This window comes from Phragmites australis, chromosome 13, assembly GCF_958298935.1.
Source record: "Phragmites australis chromosome 13, lpPhrAust1.1, whole genome shotgun sequence".
Taxonomy (NCBI): Eukaryota; Viridiplantae; Streptophyta; class Magnoliopsida; order Poales; family Poaceae; genus Phragmites; species Phragmites australis.
In genome coordinates this window covers 28189810-28213543 of record NC_084933.1, presented here as the reverse complement: position 1 = coordinate 28213543, position 23734 = coordinate 28189810, and the positions used below count along the sequence as shown (strand labels likewise).

Sequence of the window (23734 nt, the reverse complement as noted above, 5' to 3'; positions counted from 1 at the left end):
ATGAGAACCCTGGTGTTGATGAACTGTGGGCACAACGCAAACGACCAAACGAGTAAGGTTTCACCGGCGGCGTGGTAAAACAGCGGCAAGACGCGTCTACGAGCATGTGAAGAGAGAGAGAGAGAGAGAGAGAGAGGAGGGGGCGTTTTCCGCTTTTGCACGAGACGGGGCGGACAAGTGGATTTGAAGCAGTGCGACGAGCCGGCGAAGCAACTCGGCAAGCAAGGAAAGGGGAGGGGAGGGAAGGACGGATCAGGGGGTGGCGGTGGTGGGCGATCCACGTTAATAATCCCGCCCATGTGAGCGTTGCCAGTGGCAGGTCGTGCTTAATTATTCACGGCCCCATCCATTCCGTGGCCGTAGGGGAGAGGGCGGGACCCTCTCCTCCGTCGTCCCCGTTGCCGCCTTCTCGTCTCTCTCCTCTCCCTTTTGCTGCCTCTCAAGCGGCCTATGTTGCAACTGCAAGAACCGCATCGCTGGCAGCCATCTTCTTGCCACCGCATGAGATGAGCCCGAGCACAACACCCGGCGTCGTCGGCGGGCTTATCCTCTTTAATACCAACGCTTATTACTATGCCACACAATACACTGTCTGCCTGCAGATGACGCTTTCCCAAGCAACTGGAAACCGTTAAGAGAGCACTGACAGATATGCACGACACCTTTTGCGCCGGCCGCTATCAACCAGTTGTGCAAAGCTTTATTTATTATCGCCGGGGGGCTTGATCAGCTTTCATTCAGATCCGCAAGTAGATCCGCGTTAGATTTCCAACGACCACCGAGACGGCGTATTGTAATGCCTGCACTGTAGAGAGGAGAAAGAAAAGGATCTGAATAGAAACCCCTGGTGATCTAGCAGCAAAGATTCGGCGTTTGGTTACCGCCATTAACCCAACCTAACCCCGGCTACTGTTTAAGTGTTTTTTAACGTGCGTTGCCGCTGTGCCATACAGTGCTGTGTAGTATAGGGACTGAAGAGGAAGTTGGCTCCGGGTGTGTGCATAGCCCAAGATTCCCAGATGAAAACAGAAGGATTGCTTGCAGGATGAGGGCAAGCTGGAAATCCCATACAGGAAGAGTTTAGCTAGTTCATGTTTATGCAGGTGGTGCATCGATCTGGTATGTCGGGTACCATCCTTGTGACCACTAGAAGGGAAGCCCGGCAGGCTACTCCAGCTCCCCACAGATCTAACAATCGATCACATGAGAAGTACTTGCTACATGCTTCTACTTTAAGTTGTCTACAGTTGCTGTTACCTAAGTTTGTCAACCATAATGCACACACTTAAATGCTGCCTACGATTGAACACAGATATTATAGCTACAGTTTATTAAGAAGACAAATGATGTGTCACAAGAACAACGTTAAATCGAGCGCTTCTACTGTTCAGTATCTGCGTTTGGCGACAGTGTCAGAATGTTAGCGCGATCGGTTTGCTTGAAATGAAATGTACAGGCTCTTACATTTTCAGTGGCATCGGGGCTTCGGCATGTGGTTTTGGCATCTGGTGCTGTTCTTGCTGTCGGCGACTCAAACAAAATCTGCTCCAAGCCTGCAGCAGCAGATGAGCTAAAAGGGTACCACTGACTGCTACTCGCAGTTGAGGCCACTGCAGGTTCACTTCTTCGGCTTCTTTGGAACTGGTGGAGGTAAGCTTCCAGGCTGGGCACTTCGTTTGATGCCCAGAAAGTGTTCCACCTGCCAAAGAACCAGTCAGTAGCAGATTTCCGAATATAGCATTGCCGGTCATCAAATACAGAAATTACAGAATAGAACAGGGAATATCACGGACTAACTTTTTTGTCCCCAAGCATGGGCGTCAGGCTCCCAGGATGCTCTTTCTCCATGGTAGCAAAGCCACTAGCGTCACTTGCTTGACTAAAATAACATAGAGAAACTAGATTAGCCATCTCATCAGGAAAACTTTGACAAGAGATTACTCAAAAAACACTGCACAAGTTAGCTATCCATTTCAATCCAAAGGGAATGACTAACACATTGGCAACATGTAATCTCCCATGTGAGCCGTTGGATGAGATAATAATCAGTTCAAATTCAATTTCTAAATCTGAGGGAGTTACAGAAAAGATCGATCCATCTAAATTTAAATCACTTAAACCTTATCCAATGGTCTGGATTGGAAGTTACCGTGTTCTTGTGTTAACAGCAAAATATGGGTTTGCATTTGATACTTACCCAAGATTAAAAGCCAACATAAATAATTATGAAACATACCAAGTTAACTGTGTTCAAGATTAGCCAAACAAAAGGAAAATTTAGTGCCATAACACAGTAAAATCCAGGGAGTAATATTTGACGATGATATCAAAACAAATAAGCAAGCGTAATATCATTAACAAAGACACTTAAAGACATGAACTACGGAAGTTCGAAGTATGTAGCAAGGATACCTTGTTTTTGCATTGCCACTTAAAATAAGGTATGGTGTTTGGCTACGAGCTTGAGCCTCTCTCATCTTTTCCGCGGCCATTAAAGGTGTGTCAGAAGATTTCATTCGCTTGGTTTTCAACTCATCCTGGAATTTCTTCTGGCGTTTTTCTTGTTTCATTTTTCCTGGCCCCTTGCCATGGAATTTGTGTGAAAGATCCCGAAATGCCTCCTTAGGTGTCATCTGAGGGGGGAAATGCAGGAAGCACCAAGTGAGCAAGGACCATCAAGTTGATGAGAAGACGGTATAAAAATCTACGAGAAAGCTAATCGGCACTTGTCAATATCATGGTTAGCTCAGAAATGCAGCTCAGTAAATTAGATTTCATCCCCCCCCCCCCCCAATCCATGGGAGACCCAGGGGTGGAAGTGGGTGAGTACTTACCACTCGACCAAATTCATCCATTCTTTCGATGCGAATTTCTTTAGGTCCATCCTCAATACCAACAAGCTTGCTCTTTTTCTTGTCTGTAGTTCTGCCTCCCCAATCCGTGCCCTCATTGAGGGTTCCTCGCTCCTTAAGAAGCTTCAAAGCACCAGATAAACCCTTACCGACCGCGACTTCATGTATAACCTCATCAGGTCTGGCTTCTTCCTCGCCAATTTTTCCTGGGCTTTGAATGTGCGCTTCCTCTTTCATCGCTACCAACCCATTTGTGTCATCTTTTGCAACATTATCTGAAGGCATTGCATCATCATCTTCATCCATAAACACATCATTTGCTTCTGGCCTCCGTGATTCTGGAAAAAGATAACTGCAGTCAATACACAATAACTGATCATGACTTGTAAATTCCCTCACACTTTTCAAATTTATCCAGGAAATACCTAAAGCAACTTACCTTCATTCAATTGTAGGCCCCACACAAACTCTTCCATCTCTGTGATAATAACCTTATTCTCTTGAGCATCTCCTTCAGCGGCATCTGCATTTTCTCGGCCCTTGGTTGCAGTAGCCAGATCAGCTACAGCCAGAGGGCCAGAAGCGGCAGCCTCTTCCTGCTTCCTTAGAGCTAACTTCCTTGCTTGCTCCAGAGATTTCTGCAGATCTTCATAGTCCTCACCAAAAACGAGTTCTTCTTCAGGTGTTTTGCCAGGCTTAGTTTTCTCCTGACGCAATGCTTTCGATGCCTCTTCAGCCTTTGCAATGGCAGCTTGATATGCACTGCTTCTCTTTTCAGCATCAGCCTTTTGCTCTTCCTCCCTAGCAGACTGTCTCTTTGCATCATTCCTGGACCCAAGATCAGCTGCCCCCAATCCAGCAGCAATTGCTTCTGCTTCAAGCACATCCAGATCCAGTTTCTCTTTCTTTCTAAGGGACTTCTTTTTCTTTGGTTTTTTAAATTGAACCATTTCATCAGGGGTAAAATAGTCTGTTGACATCTTTGTTGTGGATGTAAGGTCTTCTGTCTTTTTCTGGACGTAACCACCTTCAATTCTTTTCCGGAGCTGGCAACATAAAAAAATTAATTAGTCAGTCCATACAAAGCACCCGCCATCATACTTTTGCGTTATCCCTAAAAAGGTAAAATGACACTGGCTACATATCATGGTTTCTAGGGCAAAAATCATAATTACCTCTTCTAGCTTCCTTTCTGCTTCACCGGTGAAGCGTCCACCTTCATCAAGTGTCACTCCCTGATAAGTGAAAGGCAAAACAATTAGAGCAGTACCAGGAAATGTGAGCAAATGAAGCTAAACAGCAGGTTTACTACCTCATCGTCCATTGGGTCATCATAATGTGAGAGCATGGGTTTCTTTGACAATGAGTCCTCATTGAACCTATGAACAGCCAGTAAAATGAAGATTAGAAGAAAAGAAAAGGTAATCCATGAGACATAGAACCAACCACGCTATATCTGCAGTGAACTTACTTGTCATCATATGTTTCTTTCTTCTTTGCAGCCTTATAAGCTTCGTCTCTTTGTTTCTGCTCGCCAATCTCAATGTTCTCAAGCATATCAGCCTCTATAAATTATTTTGGCTGGAGTTAGAGAAAATGAGCACAAAGAGAACAGGTAAGGAAAAAGATAAGAGAAAAGGAACGACTTGTTACCTTCATTGATATCCCCATCGGCAAGGATACTCTGATCTTTGAGAGTCATGACAACTGCACCACCTTCCAACACCTTATCAAGGCCATGAAGAACCTTAACGCCAGATAAATGGTCTGTTTTTTTCCAAAAAAAGAAAAATAATGAAACATGTTCCTATGATTGCTACTCACGGAGGTACTAGAAAACAACTAATGTATTGCACCAGAAAAATGTAGCAGCCACTAGCAGTTTCCAAAAAAGAAAACATGGTAACTAAAATGATTTGTATATCACTACCTCCACCATGTTTATCTTCCTCTTCCTCGTCGTCATCATCGCCATTTTCTGCTAAGATGTTATCCTGAAGTCAAAACATACAAAGGTTAGTGAAGAAGACGTACCTCATGACACTACATCAAAAAACAATTGGCAATACTCACCTGTTCCTCAAATGCTCGTGCAAGACGTAATGCTTTCTCGTTTTCAGCTTGCCTTTTTTCATCAAGTTTACGGCTCTTTCCCACCCATGACAATATCTCAGAAGCCTCATCATTACCATCCAGTACTCCTCCTTCCTTTTTATCCTTCAGCCTTTCTTCCTTCGCCCTAAAGGAAATATCCTGATTTAGAAATTATTTGCACTCTCAATTGCTTAATTACAAGATTCGATAGCAAGAAAAACAATTACAACTCTAGCATGTTAGTCAACAATAAATGATCAGGTTGTTTCACAGAGAAGTGCTGAACGAAGATGAGAAATGCGGAAGTGCAAATTATGGCATTAACTATATTTTGTTGACATGGAAACTCAGATTATCAGGCAGCAGCACTAATGAATAAAAGTTTTTGAGAAATGGCAACAGTTAATCAGAATGCAGCTAGCATATCCAAAGCTGTAAACAGATACGAGATAGAATTCAAGGGGTACACTGAATGGCCCATGGTTTTATTTGCATATCGATCACTTCAAATCACATAGGTTTCTGTTATTGATGTTGCCTAAAACCCTAAAGTCCTAAACTCTAAGAAATTCCTTTAAATTGTATGTTGTTTATGATTTTTTTATAAACATTGGCAATGTTCTTTGGTGCAAAGGTTTCTCCATTTAGAACTTCAACCTCAGTAGGTCAGTCCTTGTCAAATTATTCAAACCCAGGAACCTAGCATAACTCCAACAATATGCAGGTTTATATAGCAATAGACTGATTGAAACCAAAATGCACTTCATATCCACATCAAATGTGCTGGAGATGGAAATTCCATCACCCACAACTTAGCCTAACTTATAGATATGAAAACAAGTAAAAAAAATCATACAAAAAATTAACCTTATTTCCAAAGTTAGCATAAATACTGGCTTGGCTTAACCTAAAATGCATCAGTAGAGATCTAAGGCGAAGGAAATGAACATAGCAGGAAGACTGTCCATTAAAATGCCTTAGTCGAAATTTCCATGGAGTCGCTCTATTTCCTATATTATTCTGAAGTGTGGCAAATGATGATATACATAGTCGCACAACATGCTATGCGAACAGAAAAGATATTACTCAAGGAATTACCTCACAATGCGCTCTCTGAGCTCAGCTGTTGACGGCTGCTCAGCCTCCCCTGAGGCATCAACTCTCTGCTTCTGATCCTCCTCGTTGCCCTTCGACAGATCGGCAGCATCTTCTCCGCTTCCCTTCCCCCTCGATTTCTCACGCTCCCGATCCTCCCTCTCTCCTCTCTCCACCCTATCCTTGTCCTTGTCTCTGTTGCGGCTCCTCTCCTTGTCCCTGTCCCTTCGTTCCCTTTCCTTATCTCGCTCCCGCTCTGGATCCCTCTCACGATCTTTGCCTCGGTCTCTATCCCTCAGCCGCTCCGGTTCTCTCTCCCGGTCCTTGCCTCGGTCACGACCGCGGTCGCGCTCTGGCTCCTTATCCCTATCCCTGTGCTTGCTATCCTTATCCCTGTCTCTCTCCCTATCCTTATCCTTATCCCTATCCCTTTCTCTATCCCTATGCTTGCTATCATCCTTCTCCCTCCTCCTATCGTCCTTATCCTTCTCTCTATCCCTGTCCCTTCTGCCACTACCATGATGATCCTTCTCCTCCCTCCTGTGCCTCTCCCTCCTCTCCTTGTCCCGGTGTCGCTCACCACCGTCCACCTCCATCTCGTCCACAGCCGCATCCCTCGCGTCGCCGGCAGCCCCCATGGCCACAAACTCGAAATCAGCACGGGATATCAGCCCGCTTTTCTCCCTGAAAACACCCAGATTCGCAATCAATCAGAGCAGGCAAAGTTAAGCAGAGCATCAACACTGTGCATCAACAAATAGAAGAGACCAAAGCTACGATGAAACCCTAACCCCCGCCAAGCCGGTGACGCGCTGGAGCGGGAGTCTCGCGACCTCCGAATCGATGCGAAAAGAGCACACGGCGAGGGGATAGCCTTACCCGGGAGGCGATCGGCGAGAAGGAGCGAGCGAGCCCTGGGCGTCGAGAGCGCCGGCCGCCGCGCCCGAGCGAGTTGGGAGGGAGGGAGGAGACGGAGCGGGGAAGGGTTGCACGATACGGCGCGATTGCGAGGGTGTTTTCTGTAAGAAAATTAAGGGCGCACTGATTTGTTGCTAGTTTGGGCTGTTCAGCCTGTTGCCTTTATGGGCCGACACGCCCGCCGCTCGCAGGTCAGTGTGCTACGTCTGACGGATCAATTTGGCCCATTACTGCAATGCTATTACATAACACACCTCTTAAATCTCAGACGCCTCCATTCGAGATTGACGTCTTAGGGGATTGGGTGTGCACGTTCATATTCTCCGCTAGTGGGTTTTCTCTAGTAGGATTTTTTTATCTCTGAGGTTAGAGGGAGGTCAGTAGGACGGTTAGACGAAGGAAGTGATGTGGTGGAGAGTTGTTGGATGGGTCAATGTCGAAGCGGAAGAGCTTCAAAATAGAGAGAGGTTAACATAGCGATGAGTTGTGGGTGAGGATTTGGCAGCAAGACACATGTCAGTGTAATAGATAAGGGGTGCTCTACAGTGTAAGCCCAACACCGCTAAGTGTCAGTTGGCTGTAGATATTTTCAAAACCACATGACAAATTGCGCGAAGACCAGCCCCCTAGTCGCAGAAGGAAACCCTGCCAACAGCCATGGTTAGTCGTAGGACACGGGTGTTCACCTAACTTGTCAAAACATATTTAATATTATCCACTCAAGTATTTTTTTTTCCCGTACACTCTCTTTCGGCAAGCGAGGTCGTGAACAGACATGATGGAGCAGTGATTCGTCTCGTAGCATTAAATGTTATAGGGTGGTTTGGTTGGTGAGTGTGACTACGTTCGGTGATAGGATTGGACGTTTAGGCCGATCAAAGCATGATAGACATGCCTATCAAATGTCATGATGGGTAGTTGACTTTGTCAAGGGTAGATGTGCCATAAAATTTGGCATGATCCGTTTATTTGTACACTTTTTTCGTCTGGTATATAAATGGGAGGATCCGGCTTGTAGAGCAAGAGAACATTCTAGAATAAGCTCATCTAAATTCATAAGATAATATACATGATGTATGACTATTATCACGTGGGATGTCTCGACCTAGATAAATTCTTATGTCTCGAGTTCAACTTGATATAGACCCTCAAAAAATATAGATCAACACCCCTCGTATGGTATACCTTAGATTTGTTACCAGAGATTATCCTCTGGTAACATCGGAGACAACAGGAGGAGGGAGTAGAGCGGAGGAGCGCAAGATCCGTCGAGAGGGGATAGGGTGTAGCCTGTTCCTGTCCTTCGGAAGATTGAAGATGGTCGTGGACCATTGAATCTTATATTTACTAATTGAAGAGTTTTTTTAGCCTCCACGTTAATTAAAAAAATCCTAAAAATTCTCATAAAAAATAAAACATCTAACCGTTGAATTAATTGATTGACTAACTGTAACCATAGATCAATAACTAGACGAAACAACATAGAAAATTAAAAAACAAATCATAGAGTTTAGCCTAAGACTACTTCTTGCCTTGCATTTCCTTCTTTTTGTTGTAGATATCATTTGTCTAAAAAGATTACGTTAGCAAACTCCAACTTAATTACGTTAACAATCAACACACTTTTCCAAATCAATTATAATCAAACATTACAAAATTAAAACAACAGAATACAAACATATTACGGATTATCACACAAAAATAATATCAAAGAATTTATAATGTATTTCAAAAAAATAATATGAGATACGATGATGACATTAAAATAATAATATTTTCAAAAAATCAAGAAACAAATAAAAATCAATTTGCATAACACATAAAATAAAAATTATAAATTAGATCTATTCACAGATAATAAACATGATTCCAATATTATAAACAAAAAATATATTTATGTTTTATGTTCTAATATTTAAATATAAATAGTTATTGTATCTTAGCATAGAACTATTATTTAAATAAATATCTATAATTCAACCGTAAACTAAATTTTAGCCCGTGCAGTCGCAGTTGATGCGCTAGTGCCCATCAAATGAGTCACAGCCGTAATAAAAAAATTGAAAAATTGAAATATAGCATAGCTCACTTTAGAACTTTTGCAATTTTGTTTCTTAGCTCGCCTCTTGTTTTCACACGGGGACCCCGGTCTTTCGTCTCCTGATTCGTAAAAATCACATTGTATGCAGGACTAGAAATTGAGACGGAGAAAAAAAGTAGTAATTTTCTGCGACAATCCTATGTACAACAGTTACTGCGCCAAGACACTCCATTCCATCCTATCTAGTGTCTGGGTTGCTACTTACTACCCTACATCTAATACACTGCATCGTTCACGCTAACCAAATCGAATTACAGACAAACTGACTGCTCGCTAAGCACACACTGCCTGCTACACTTCAGCAACTGAGCCGTGTGCCATCATCCAGAACTCAGAAACGGGTTCCACGTCTGCGACGACACGCCGCTCTGCTGCGCGTAGGCCGCCTCGGGCGCCCAGTCGTGCTGGAACTCCGTCTTTGCAACTGCGCCGCCGTTGACTTCCACCATGCTGCTCAGCAGGTCCCGGAAGCCCGACAGGGACTTGAACGGCAGCGCCTGCGCCGCCGGGAGGCCGGCGTCTTGCTGGTAGTAGCCGCCAATGGAGGCCGCCGACGCGTGATCCAAGGTTAGGTAGGCGTCGACGGGGGACATGTGAGGCGGCGGCATCGGCAGGCTGATCAGCTCGCTGGACAGTGACCCGGCCTCGTCGGCGCCCGCTGGTCTTGTGGTGGTGGTTCTGCTCTTGTAGAACACCCTAGACAGCACCCAGTCGTTCTGCAAATTGTTTTAAAAAAATCAAACATTGAAATTGATCACGAAAATTCAGATGCGACTAATTTGGCAAGTTCAGAACATATCATCGATCACGTCAAACAAGTATGGTAACCTCACGTGTGAGCTCTCTGGTGTCTCCTAAACGCAAAATCTTTGCTTATTTATTGCAACTGATGGAAATCTGAATATATTCTTGAATTGGCAACTTGAGCTTATCTCGACTAGATATGGACAACTTGAAGTAAAGAACTGGCATTAGAAGCAGTCAAATCTTTTTCAAAGGTTCAGTTGCTCCAGTACCACATCCAATTTAGTGCTGCTGATGCGTGGCGATGGCAGCAACCGAACGACCTTGGAATGGATTGGCGATGCGTACCAGGTTTGGAATGATTGGGTAAGACTAGGTCACCTCGAATGATTGGCCTTGTGGCACCACTAGTTTATCGCATCAGAATGTTCAGAGAAGCATCTGACAGTGACACGACGGGGAGCAGAGGAGCTAACTCCTAACTGGCTGGCTGTCAGCAAATAGAGACGTGTGAGCTGGGACACGAGTTCAGCTTCCAACGAAGCTTCCCTCAAAGGGGAAATTCCATAAGGAGGTGCGTAAGCACTCTTTATCTCGGTCACCTATTTAGTTTAAGATTTATGTTAAAAAGTTAGATGAAAAAATATAAAGTAAATGAGAGAATAATGTATGAAAAGAATAAACGGTCAAGACAGAAGGTAAGTACGCATCACGGAGTTGTTTTTCCCATCTTCCTTACACGAGTGACGACTCTAACACAGTAAGATTCTTAAAAAAAAAAACTCCTTGACGACATTTGAGGTCACTACTCCGTCCATCCAGATCACACGAAACAAACGCTTCAGAAACATGCGACCGATTGATCAATCGTCGAGCAGCGCATGCGGCGTGTGATGTGTACGTACCTTGAGAGGTGAGCCGTGGCGGCCGGCAACGGCAACGGCCTGGCCGTCCACGCGGAACTCGTGCATGATCCATTCGGTCTTGGTCCCGCGGGGGGCTCTGCCCTGGTAGAACACCAGCGTCTTGCGCATCCCGACCACGGCGCCGCCGCCGCGCCGGCCGTAGATGGGGCGGTCTTTGCCCGTCGCCTTCCAGTACCCCGACCGCGTCGCGCGGTTGGTGCGCTGCCCCGTCGCGTACTTGCGGTCGTGCAGGCTGAAGAAGTACCACTCCCGCCCGCCCACGCACGCCTCGTCTGCCCATCGACAAGAGAAAGGCCGAACGGTTGCAATGTTACTCTCTTTTGCTCGCGCGCATTCTTGGATATAAGTATTCAACGTTTCAAAATGACAAGATCATATGCAACTAGCTGGTAGCTTGAAGACGGAGCAAAGAAAATCTGTGCAGAAGTCATGCAAGGTGAAAGAAATGCCAAGCAGCAAGGGTTGACAACCATACTAGGCAAGAACTCCAATTTCAATACGTGATAAAACAAACATAGGAAAATTTGATGAACACAAGGTGTCGTGGTGTAGTTGGTTATCACGTCAGTCTACTACACCGAAAGCTCTGTGCACGACGATATCCTATCAGCAAGTCGCAGCACGTACCTGGAAGCTCCCACGGCTCGCATTTGTTGAGGTCGACGTCGATCATGGCGATGCCGCCGTATGCTCCTCCGCCGCCTTTGCCGGAGAGCTTGCGGCGCAGGTAGTCCAGCACGAGCTCGTCGTCCCTCGGGTGGAACCGGAACCCCGGGGGCAGCCTCGCCTCCATCATGCTGATCAAGCTCATCGCTTCGAGCCTGTTGGTATACTACGCACGCCCTGACGGTTGGGAGAGACGGAAAGACAGAGAGGCTAATGGCGTCTTCGGCATGCAGTTTCAGCGCGCACAATGGGGTTGAGTATTAATAGGGAAATCTAGCCAAGGGTCTTTTTGAGCATGTCACGGAGGATGGCCACTGTTGATACCTGATAACCATGAACTAAGTCTAATTCAGTTGGTTAGGATTTTTATAGTGAAATCTGTCAACTCGATTTTTAGTTTTTGACTCGGTATAGGTGCTCGCGTTTTCTTGAAATTTAATTCAAAAGAAATAATACATGCACGTATGTGTTAAGTGATCAAAATATATGTTTACTTTATGTGAAATTATATTTCTAATCTAATTTAGACGTGTGAAAAAATACACATATATAGATATGTATGAATGTAAGTGTGATATGTGTGGATGTAAGTGTGATATACGTGTGTGAATGTGTTCCGTTGTACTTAAAAAATCTAATAACCAACGTCACACACAGAAAGCCGGTGTGTTGGACGGTCCATGTTCCTCGGTCCTAATGCGACTTTATACGTACGTGCCTACGGAGCGTATATCGTACTTGCGTACGTACAGAGGTATCCCTCCTCTCTCGGCGGTGTGAAATAAAGTCTGGGATACGTATAGACTGTGTCCATGCGCCGTTCATGCATCACTTCTTCAGTTGACAGTTCAGCCTCTTGGAAAACTACAGCGCTCAGAAAAGTCACAGCAATCCGCGATTCCAGGATGCCGATCTTGTCCATCGGAATTCAGAGGCATCGTATTCACATGCAGCTGCTTTCGTTCCAGTTTTCAGATGGCCGGCGCTCTATCCATCATGTCAGGTGGTTACCGACGACGACAGCGGGTATGTATGACCGTAGCGGCGGCGCGCACTGTGAAAGTAGGAGGAAGAAGATGGAGATGCCAGACTAATTTGCCGTGACCTTTAGCTCTTGTATTTATAGATTTGTACATAATCTAGAGTACAACAAACATAATCTGTTAGTTTAGATATTCTAGGCTCTAACAAATTATCAACAGATTACAACACTATTCGTTAACACCCTCCTTCAATCTCAACCGGGCACTGACAGATTGAGACTGTGCCGAAGTGTTGTAAATGGCTTCACTGCTAGAGCCTTTGTAAAAATGTCTGCTACTTGATCTTGAGAAGCAATGAATCGAATCTCCAGTGCTTTGCACGCTACCTTTTCTCGCATAAAATGAAAATCAACTTCGATGTGCTTAGTACGTGCACGAAACACCAGGTTTGCAGACAAGTACGTAGCTCCGAGGTTGTCACACCAGAGACATGGTGGTCTGTTCTGAAATACACCCAACTCACCAAGCAAGGATTGCAACCATATAATCTCTGCCGTCGCATTAGCCAAGGCTTTGTACTCTGACTCGGTACTTGATCTAGCAAACGTAGCTTGCTTTCTTGAACTCCAAGAGATTAGATTTTCACCGAAGTATACAGCAAAGCCACTTGTAGAACGACGATCATCAACACTGCCGGCCCAATCTGCATCAGAGAAGGCGCTGACCAGTGTTGATCTTGACTGACGGATGACAAGTCCAATCTTCAGTGTATTCTTGAGATATCTAAGAATTCATTTTACTGCAGTCCAGTGCATCATGGATGGAGAGTGCAAAAACTGACACACTTTGTTCACTGAAAAGGCTATGTCAGGCCTGGTGAGGGTGAGATATTGCAATGCTCCTACTATACTCCGATACCGAGTTGACTCAGCTTCGGATAATGGTTCTCCCTCATGTGCTGATAGTTTCTCAAAAATACTCATCGGAGTTGCCACAGTTTTGCAGTCAGTCATCCCAGCTTTGTGAAGCAATTCTCGAATATATTTCTGCTGTGTAAGGACAATTCCCTCCTTCACTGAATTGACTTCAGTGCCAAGGAAATAATTCAGTGCACCTAAATCTTTGACTGCAAAATCATGTTGCAATTGCTGCACCAACCTTGTCACTGCCTCCTGTGAAGAACCTGTCACTATAATGTCATCGACATAAACAAGCAAGTATATGATAACACTACCTTTCCTGAATATAAACAAGGAAGTGTCAGCTTTGGAGACTTGAAAACCGAGATCTTGCAGCTTATTGCTGAGCCTTGCATTCCAGGCTCTAGGAGCTTGTTTCAAGCCATATAAGGTCTTGTCAAGTTTGCAAACATAATGAGGATAGTGTGGATGTTTTTGGACTTCGGTGACCTTATGGTGAGACAGGGTACAACCCATCTCTACACCCTCCTTGAAGCAGAACTTTCTTCGTGCATAGATCCTTAATGAGGAAACGGTCAGGATGAAATTCAAAGAATACATGATTATCATTGGCAAATTGATGAATAGATAGTAATTTTCGTGAGGCTTTGGGTATATGAAGCACATTTTTTAGGTAGAGTGGCTTAGATGGAGTTTGGATGCATGATTGCCCAATGTAAAGTATTTTCATACCTGAACCATCTGCAGTCTGCACTACCTCTTTGCCGGTGTACCTCTCCTTCATGGACATCTTGTCAAGTTCATTCGTGATGTGGTCTGTAGCACCTGTGTCTACATACCAGTTGGGATCAACTCCATAGGATGGCACTAATGACGCAGCAGCAGCAACTCTTGGATCTTCAGCTTGGTAGGAGTGATTAAACCGATGATAGCACTTGAGAGCAGTGTGTGAAAGTGCATCTAGGCCCTCTAAGTGGGTTTTGGCTCATTGATGACAAAACGATTAAAGAACTAACATGCTTTTCGAGTATTGAACAGGTATAAGCATCAGTTGTGAAGGTAAATGAGGTTTAACGCCCGCCGAAACAAATGAAGAATCAACGAAGGGTACTAGATAGGGTTTACATTCATTTTATTTTCGAAATTGAGTCTAGGATAGACATATTTTTAGATGGATGGATTTGATTGCTTGATTAGTGTCTCAATGCTCAAGAGATCCTTTAGAACCACCCAGTTGAGAGACACATTCACTCACGGACACGAAACTCTTTCTGAAAATCTTCAGAGTCCGGAGTCTCCGGTGTTCACCGGATACTCCGGTACTTAGTGTTCGGCCGGAGTCTCCGAGATAGCCTCCGGCAGAGAGTCTCGGTTACGGTTTATTCTTTTTAAGAAAAAAAAAGGACCGGAGTCTCCAGTGTTCACCGGATACTCCGGTAAAATGCTTAGTGTGCAGCTGGAGTCTCCGATGTAGACTCCGGCAGAGGCTTTCGGTTAGCAGTTAATCTTTTTGATAAAAGAAAATAAAGACCGGAGTCTCCGGTGTTCACCGGATACTCCGGTACCTGGAGATGCCGGAGGGTCCGGCTAGTCTCCGGACTTAGTCTTTTTGGAAAATCTGTCAGGACCGGAGACTCCGGTGTTCACCGGAGACTCCGGTAATTAAACAGAACTGTAACGGCTAGTTCTGACACGTTCGTGACAGTTCTGACGCCATTTTTGGAATTAGGACCGGAGACTCCGGTGTACACCGGATACTCCGGTAAGCTCTGACAAAAACAATAATGGCTAGTCTGTGAGAGAGTGCTATAAATGCCCCCTCTCTCCATAGCATTGAGAGCTTGCTGTGGCTGGTATTCTTGAGACCACTTGAGCACTTTAAGAACATTCAAAGCCCCTCCGATCATCTCTAGAGTAAAGTTTGCACAAATTTGAGAGTATGTGTTTGGAGAGGGTTCAAGCCACTTGAGCATTGAGTTCTTCATCGAGCATCTACTGCGATCATCTCTCTTGAAGCTTTGGGCTTCTAGAAGGAAAGGAGTCGCCCGAAGAGCACCCAAAACTTGTGGTGTGCCTCGGGAAGTTTGTAAGCATCTTCATATTGAGTAAGAATTTCTAGCTTGATCTTGGTGGTCGCTAGAAGAGGATAGGGTTGGAGAAGGCCCGGCTCTCTGTGAGCTCCTCAACGGAGACGTAGGCACTTCTTTGTGAGGTGGCCGAACTCCGGGATATATTCACGCGTTCTTATTTGCGAAATTTACTTTATCGTGTGAATTTGGTAACTTATCATTTAAATTGCTTTAGTGACAATCTTGCTAGTATTAAGTGCTATTCTAGCCTTGTGATATCTAGTAGACCTAGTGTAATTCTTAGACTCTAGCTGTTATCTTCAATTCACATTTATTCTGAAATTTTCTGTTAGGCCAGAGACTCCGGACTAGACCGGATACTCCAGACCATACCGGAGTATCCGGACTTCACCGGATTATCCGGCAGTTTAATCCGCTGTTATTAGTTTTAATTTTCAGAAAAGCCTATTCACCCCCCCCCCCTCTAGGCACTTTCAGTGTGCCCTTTCTTTTTGCAGACTTGACAGGTCGGCCTATTGTCCTCCTAATCATGAGACTGATCTCCTCCTCTGCCACGGCCGCGACCACGACCACGGCCACGGTTACCATTGTTGCGTCTGTTACAAGAAACAAAATTAGCATATCCATTACCTTGCACAGTGTTCTGATGTTTCAGGCGCATCTCATAGTTGAGGAGGTAGGCGTAGACATCAGTGAGAACCTTGCTGATTCTCTGGTAGTCAGCGATGCCACCACCGGATCATACTCGGAGTCGAGACCCGTGAGAAGATAACCGACAACCTCTTCTTCTTCAAGTGGCCTGCCAATGGCGGCCAGAGAATCAGCAAGGTTCTTCACCTTGTTGTAGAATTCCACCATGGACTGATCTTTCTTCTGGATGGTGGAAAGCTGGCGTTTGATCTGCAAAGTGCGCGCGCGTGTTCCGGTAGAGAACAGGCCCTCAAGGACGACCCACACTTCGCGGGAAGTCTCAAGGCCATGCACCTGTCCGAGCACCTGCTCAGAAAGAGAGGAGAGCAAAGCACTGAGGACAAAGCTGATCTTGGACGAGCCAATTCTGATACGCCGGATTCGGCACTTGTATGCCGATACGCTCTCCCTTCTCATTGATTCCATCTGTCATCTTCGCCGGAGCGGTGATTGAACCATCTACATAGCCTAGAAGTTGCTGGCTACGGAGGTATGGGAGGAGTTGGGTTTTCCAAACGAGATAATTATCTCGAGTGAGCCTGACATGGATCATATGGCTGAAATTGGGCGTGGAGAAGACGTTGGTGGTTGACGAGGAACTCATCTCGGTGGAGATTTGTTTGGGCTCTGGTTCCATGTGAAAGTAGAAGGAGGAAGAAGATGGAGATGCCAGGCTAATTTGTCGTGGCCTTTAGCTCTTGTATTTATAGACTTGTACATAATCTAGAGTACAACAAACATAATCTGTTAGTTTAGATATTATAGGCTTTAACAAATTATCAACAGATTACAACACTATTCGTTAACACGCACAACCCTAGCGTGCCAATGCCGCCGCCCCATCAGAGATCCACACCATGGGAAAGCGTGGAGGTCGTGCTCCGGCACCGGCATCCATGTTCGTCCTCTCGTTTCATGCTACATGGTTGGACAACCGCGTCTCTTTCTGAGGATTGGCTGCGCACGGGATGATCGCTCAGGCGATGCTCATACTTTTGAGGATAATTGTAAAAAAATCACTATTCCTAATATTATTGTAAGTTTGTTACTAGAAAATTACAAAAATACTATTAAAAATATCATTCGAGTGACATCTTTAAAAAATAAAAAACCAAAGAGCTATTTCCAAATACCCCCATCTTTTGCTACAGGTGCAGAGGCACACAGAGCTAGTCTCTTCCATTATCAGCGCGGCTGCTCCAAGAGGTGATGGCAATTCTGCTGTCACTGGCGCGCGGACGCTGACGAATTCACGGCGACATTGGCAAGTACACGCGGTAGCAAATTTGCTGTTTTTAACCGATCGAATTAGGTATGGAATCATCTCATGGTTGATTTGGCCTTTCCTTTTTTTTTTTCGCCGGCAGGGAATCGATGGGCGCGAAGAGATCCGTACAGAGCAACTCCTCAAGGAGCATCAAATCGTCCATGGCCATGTCAAGCCAGAAAAAAGGATTTCCATGATCACCAGAGGATTAGTCCAAATCTGCCGAACAAACACTGTCTTCGGACAACACCGAGCAGTTGATCTGCCCTGCCCATCTGCATGTTCTTGGGCACTAGATGATGTCGGCGTACCGTCATGTCAGTCTGAAGATTTTTTTACTGTTCTCTGACTGCGGGACCATGTCAAGCACTTCTACGTTTGGCAACTGCCAACTTCGGGAGGAAGTTTGACATAGCTTTTTTACGTTCCTCGGAGAAAGGTTTTAAAACGCCATTGAAAATGAGAGCAGCAGTTATTCAGTCGATATCGATGGCAATGAGGTATGCAAATTGCAATAGGTCCAAAAAAACACAATACGATGGACGAGAGAATTCCACTGGATTTATGCTCCATATATATTTAATCCCGTTTTGGTTGACTCTGAACTTGCATGAAAATTTCAAATGCTACTCAGTCAGGAGTAGGGCGGTTGACAAAGGCCCAATGTTTTTTATTTACGATATCTTTTTAGAAGTTAGTCAGGAGTGTTAGGAAAATAATCCTATGAGATGATTTCCGTTTGACTCAATTCATGATATGACACATAGTATTTTATTTGCTTCTTTGTTTTAACACCTATGATTTTCTTTGATTCATCCATACGTTTTATAACAACTTATGCCAGATGTCACACCATAAATTATGTCCAGCTCTTAAATGTATGAAATCATGTATCATAAGATTATTTTCCGTTGACAAGGCCCTATGTTTCTTGCACTGGACAGTGCAAACTTGCAGCATCAACACTAAACAGCTACTATCTTTTTTAGTGACAAGAGGTTAAAACCGTAAAATAAGATGAGCTGGTCCAGGCACTTAAAATTGTTACTATCTTTTTTTAAACGAACAAGCAGGAGATGTGCGTATAAAATTGTTAAGTATGGAAGTAAAGTTGTTAACATTTCTACAATCAGAATTCAGGCACAAAATAGCATCGCAAGTAGGGAACCAGTCCGTCTCACTGAAGTTTGTACACAGCAGTCTGAAGATTAGACCTTGGAGAAAGTCTACTCTCCGAACCCAACCAACGGCTGCTTTTACCGTCGGGCGCACACGGGTGGAGCAGACTTATCCTGTGAAAAAAAATTCAAATAAAAACATGTGGAAAATCACATGTACCGTACTTAGTCTCGGCATGACTTTCTGAACTTCTGATCACCTGATATACTGATAAGCAGTTAGGTTTGTCCGGTCTCCTATAGAGATTGCCATGCCAGTCCTATTCAGAGAAGGAAAATTCAGTGAGGTGGAATTAACCAAGAACGTCTATCCGCGCAGTATTCTGCCAAAGTCAAATTTCAGAACTGCAGATGTAGCTGGACCAGGTCTGAGTAGCAGCAAATTGTGATAGATACACCAGAACAAATCGATGTCACCTTTGGCAGTAGCATAAACGCTGCCAAAGACGTAAGCGCGATCTCTGCGAGATGCATTTCTTGTCATCTCATCTGCGATATTAATGTCCTCGAACCATTTCAAGAAGAGAGATCACTGCCATCATGTAGTATGTAATCAGTGTGTAAGCTTGACGAAAGCAGCGAGGCAGGCTACCTGGTAGGCAGCTGCTAGCATCTTCGTAGCTGGTTTTCCAAGGAAAATAGCTAGAAGAACATCCTGGCTGAATTTCTGTATGCTGGTACTTCTTCTGACATACACAACAGGTGCATGAAACATAAAGCAAAGTTGCAAACATCAGGTGAGCATTTTGTCTGCCATAAAATTGTTTGAATCTTGTGCTTCTGCAGGAGAAGGAGATCAAGTAGCAATTTCCAACAGCGCATCATAATTCAAGGCTATTTCTCCCTCTCTGTGTTCCACTTCGATCTGAGGATGATACTGTCACCGCTCCCTATTGCAAGGCATTTTGCGTGGGATCTCGGGGCAACTTCTTCCATGAAATTCAGATAAGACTACAAGCACAAATGTAGCAGATGCTGAAATGATCCGAGCCGATGTTCTCTGAATCTGGTCAAAATCTTCAGGTTGGCATTGTCCCTACAATTGTCAAACTTTCCCTGCAGATAACGTCACACGTGCGCATTCCGGGACATTTTTAATTCTCCGATCATCCAAACATGCAGCTAACCTGCATGAACATGAGCGGAATTCACCGAGTTGACCATTCTGATCGCATATAATATAGTTTCATGGAGGAAATTTAGCAGTCGGTAGCTTCTGAAAACTATTTCCTGACTCGGAGACTACTAGTACTTAGCTGTATCCTTGCTTGCCTTGCATGGAATGCTCAGCTCCGTGCTAATTGAAAACTGTACTTGCGTTGACTGTGAGGTTCAAGCTTTTGAAACTTGTGCTGTCAGCTCAAATGAGCCAACTGCAAACCTTGAAACGAAAATAGTTTTTTTAATCATGATTATTTGGTATAGGCTAACAAATTCAGGTACGAGAACCTGTAAATTGTAAATGGGAATTTGCGTGCAGCTAAAACGTACTTAACTGAACAATAGTACTTTAATTTCAAGCGCGAGGTAACATAATTGTGACATCGTGGGTTAACGCATGGTGTTGATCCATTCAGTCCCAACGTGAGACAGATGAGGGAGCTCCGATCCAACATGGTCTGACTTGAAAGTGAGACTGTACCTGGGCCGGCCCGAGTCAATTTGGCCCATCCGGTGAATCCTCTCGATTTTCGCCCTGTTAACCGCAGTTCTTTCTTATTTTTTATATTTTTTATTAAAAAATTACATATATATATATATATCCTTTTTTAAAATTACAGATCGTCTCCCTTGAAAGGGGCGACATGTTTAAAAATATTAGGTTCCAATACTCTAAAAATTCAAAACCTTATCGAAATAGTAAAAAAAAATTGTAAACAATTATGTGAGGTAGAGTATGCTATCATGTGGTTCTTCAAACAATTTCAACTCAACAGTCATATTTTTGTCTGTGCATTGTAACGCAATATTTTGATTTAAAAAATAAAAAACAACCGCACCCGCCCTCCGAAGCTCTAGTTCCGCCGCTAGGATCGATCGGCGCGCCGGCGGTGCTGCCCGGCGAACTTGGCAGGAAAAGGACAAAAGACGAGGCGGCCGTGGCGGGGGTAGAAGCGGCAGGCACAAGGGCCGTCGGATTCCGATCGCTGAGATTTGTTTCTCCGATTGTAGTGCACTTCCCAGCTCCGACCCGGACCTCCTCTCCTCTCTCCTTTCGACTACTTAATCCAGTGAACAAGCAGAGATCACGGAGATGGCATGGGCTGGGCGCTTCAATTTTACCCTCCTCGCCCACGCGGAAGACGACGACGGCCATTGCTACATCGCTGCGCTCAACCACGTTGTCCGCGGCGGACTGGGAAACTCCAGCCTCTGGCTCTTCGACTCCAAGGACGAGAAATGGAGCAAGCCGCGTGTCTGTACTCTGTAGCCTGTATCTACTGCCATATTAATGTATAATAGTTGTATGTAAACGATGCAAAAGGCTGGAACTTTTTTTCATCATCTAAAAAAATCTACTGCCATATCACGTCCAAGGTGATCGCGCTCGGAGGAGAAGGCGGTGGTGCATTGGGCTTCGTCGACCCCTGGCGTGGCGTCGTCATCTGCGACGTGCTTGGCCGCAGACCTGCGCGCTACCTGCCGTTGCTGCCGCGCCTCATCTGACTCGACACGTTCGGCGGCGGGTGTCTTCTTTCCCGCGACATCGCCTTCGGATGATATGGCGTATGCGCCAACGCAACTCTCAGATGGCGAAGATCAAGAGCAACAGGATACTGGATGTGAAGATTGCGATGATAATATGGCCATCGGAAGGGGCATGAATAAAGATGGTTATTTTTCATGGCCCGCTATATATTTTGGCTTCTGTGTAAGGCTGCGATGTCTAGATTTGGCTTCTGCGTCTGAGATCTCGAGACAACTTCTTTCATTATCTTCAGCTAATATTGCAAAGCAAATACAAGTTTTAAGCGCATAGTGAGATGATCTCAGCTGATGTTATCTGAATTGGTCAAGACTCAAGAGTCAAGATCTGCAGGTTGGCACGACTAAAATTGTCAAGGTTTCCCTGCAGATAACGTCACACGTGCATATTGTGGTGACATTTTAACCAGCTGACCTGCAAGAAGGTGAGAGGAATTCACTGGGTTGACCATTCTGATTATATATAAAATAGTTTCATGGAGAAACTTTAGCAATCGGTAGCTTTGGAAAAATGTATCTGGCCTAGGAAACCACTGGTACGTAGCAGTACCATTTCTTGCATGGATTGTTCTGCTCCTTGCTAATTGAATACTATACTTGCGTTGACAATCGGCTTCAAGTTTTTGAAACTTCGTACTATCAGATGAGCTACCTGGAAACTTCGAAATGAAATGTTCCTTCTTTATCATGATTGTTTGGTATGGGCACTTTTCAGGGCAATAATTTTAGCCGCGAGCACTTGTAATTGGGAACTTGGGTACTAGTATGAGTAATTCTTTTAGGGGCTAGTATAACAACTACTGAAAAGTAGTTGCCATTAGAAGGTATTTAAACTAACATAACTGAGACATCGTGGGCTGTAAAATTATACTCAATATCTCATGGATCGATCCATTGAGGCCCAAAACGTAAATAGGCCCAACCCACCTTCCTGTATTTTTTTTTGTTTTTCAACTCACCTTCGTATATTATCACAGTCTCCCTCTCAAAAAAATAAAAATGATCACGGTATCAACCCCAAACAAAAAAAAAAAAAAAAATCTTTCTAAAAAGGCAAAAAGAGAGAGAAAGAATTGATCACATTCTCTTGTGGACTTTAACTGAAAGTTGGTCTGATCAAATACTCAAGTTGAATGCATACATATCCCCCAATTGGCGCGCCCGGCAGTGGAGCTCCGTGTCATCCCCCGGCGGTGGACATTGAGCTCAACGAGCTCGCGCTCTCACGAGCTTCGGTCGCTATCGTCGGAGCTGTTCCATGTGCCCGCGGACGCGTTCGCCGTCGACATGAACCAGCCGGAGGACCTCCTGATTGTGTTCCGGGAAAATTCGGACATGATGCGCGTTCTACGGGCGCCGTACCCTCCAGCTGCAGCGTTCAGGCTGATCTTCAAGCCATGGCGTCGTCAGGCAATGGCGAACGCTGCTCCAATGGTGTTCAAGGTGCGCCTAACCCTGAGGGGGATTCCGGCACAAGCGTGGCGGCAGAGCACCGCGCAGGCGATCTTGGGCTCCTCGTGTGAGATCATCGCACTGGCGCCAGACACCACCGCCAAGGTCGACTTTTCGTGGTTCGAGGTGGTCGCTTGGTGCATCCATCCAGACTTGATTCTGCGTGAGAAGATCCTCGTCTCGTCGTCCCGGAGGCCCGCGAGCCCTACGTCGAGCGTGGCCTGTTTCTCCGGCCGGAGGAGATCTTCTACCCTGAGCATGGCACACTCCACTACAGAGTCAGGGCTCGTTTGGAACGGAGGAAAATAGTAGGAAAAGTGAACGTTTCAGTTCCAGAGGAAACGAATTGTGCGCGCGCGTTTGGAACGAAGGAATCAGCGAGAAACTTTCCGGAGGAAAAGGCGAGCTAGCTTGTACTTTTGCAGGAATGGAAAAATGGGGTCTAAGCTAAGGGAAAACTTTCCCACGTTACTCGCACCTACAATTGTGCGATAACCAAGCTTTACCTGACATTCTTTCTCCTCTTCGCAGGGCTAAAGAAGGCACTCAAGGGTCCTTCGGAACGGAGGAAAAGCATAGGAAAAATAGAGGATTCGGATTCCTTAGGATTTGATTATTGTAGCATCATTTGGTTCAGTTGAAAGAACGTAGGAAAAACAAAGGAAAATATCCTATGGCAGCAGATTCTATAGGAAAACCACGGGGAACATCAATCCAATCCGACCTCATTTTCTTGTGTATGATCGAGGCAAACAACAAGTCAGTCACTTGTTCCCAACTGACGGGTGGGATCCAAGTTTTTAATCCGCCTATGAGTCACATGTAAATGATGATTTACCAATCCCTATTATGTGTTTTTCCTACACATAATTCAGGGCACCTATTAGCTCAGATTTTGGAGATTGCTACAAAAGGAGGAAACAAGGGAAGATATCAAACTGGTGTGCCAAAATTTAGAGGTGGTGGCTATGGAGCTTTTCGCCAAGAAGGGCTGACGGTTTAATCATAGATTATGTGCCGGATAAAGTCATGTAATCTTTTTATAATCTATT

General features: G+C 44.9%; 2 protein-coding genes and 1 non-coding gene across 4 annotated transcripts; all 3 read right to left on the bottom strand.

Moving 5' to 3' along the window:
• Nucleotides 1–515: 515 nt before the first annotated feature.
• Nucleotides 516–7071, bottom strand: LOC133887892 (SART-1 family protein DOT2-like). Of its 2 annotated transcripts, XR_009903665.1 has the most exons (14): nucleotides 6921–7071; nucleotides 6045–6725; nucleotides 4926–5091; nucleotides 4783–4846; nucleotides 4506–4619; nucleotides 4324–4417; nucleotides 4165–4231; nucleotides 4028–4087; nucleotides 3292–3898; nucleotides 2835–3190; nucleotides 2413–2633; nucleotides 1798–1879; nucleotides 1465–1699; nucleotides 516–805 (listed from the first exon to the last, which is right to left on the bottom strand). XR_009903665.1 is itself a non-coding variant. In XM_062327907.1 (13 exons), exons 2-13 carry the CDS (start codon nucleotides 6677–6679, stop codon nucleotides 1619–1621), a joined length of 2547 nt encoding a protein of 848 aa, XP_062183891.1. In that variant the 5' UTR covers nucleotides 6680–6725; nucleotides 6921–7071; the 3' UTR covers nucleotides 1316–1618. The 2 variants fall into 2 exon arrangements, 1 of the variants encoding a protein (XP_062183891.1); XM_062327907.1 differs by lacking the exon at nucleotides 516–805 and having other exon boundaries at nucleotides 1316–1699.
• A 2086-nt stretch (nucleotides 7072–9157) lies between these two features.
• Nucleotides 9158–11646, bottom strand: LOC133887891 (NAC domain-containing protein 21/22-like). The gene is made up of 3 exons (XM_062327906.1): nucleotides 11358–11646; nucleotides 10710–11002; nucleotides 9158–9776 (listed from the first exon to the last, which is right to left on the bottom strand). Exons 1-3 carry the CDS (start codon nucleotides 11539–11541, stop codon nucleotides 9381–9383), a joined length of 873 nt encoding a protein of 290 aa, XP_062183890.1. The 5' UTR covers nucleotides 11542–11646; the 3' UTR covers nucleotides 9158–9380.
• A 4403-nt stretch (nucleotides 11647–16049) lies between these two features.
• Nucleotides 16050–16187, bottom strand: LOC133889883 (small nucleolar RNA Z247). The gene has a single exon (XR_009903963.1). It is a non-coding gene; the product is annotated as a small nucleolar RNA Z247 (small nucleolar RNA).
• Between the last annotated feature and the right edge of the window lie 7547 nt (nucleotides 16188–23734).

Coding starts and splice junctions, on each gene's coding strand:
- LOC133887891 (XM_062327906.1), bottom strand. CDS start 11,541: ATGAGCTTGATCAGCATGATGGAGGCGAGGCTGCCCCCGGGGTTCCGG. Junction 11,003..11,357: donor CGAGCCGTGGGAGCTTCCAG/GTACGTGCTGCG, acceptor GTCGATGGGCAG/ACGAGGCGTGCGTGGGCGGG. Junction 9,777..10,709: donor GCCACGGCTCACCTCTCAAG/GTACGTACACAT, acceptor AACAATTTGCAG/AACGACTGGGTGCTGTCTAG.
- LOC133887892 (XM_062327907.1), bottom strand. CDS start 6,679: ATGGGGGCTGCCGGCGACGCGAGGGATGCGGCTGTGGACGAGATGGAG. Junction 5,092..6,044: donor CTCAGAGAGCGCATTGTGAG/GTAATTCCTTGA, acceptor TATTTCCTTTAG/GGCGAAGGAAGAAAGGCTGA. Junction 4,847..4,925: donor CACGAGCATTTGAGGAACAG/GTGAGTATTGCC, acceptor TTTTGACTTCAG/GATAACATCTTAGCAGAAAA.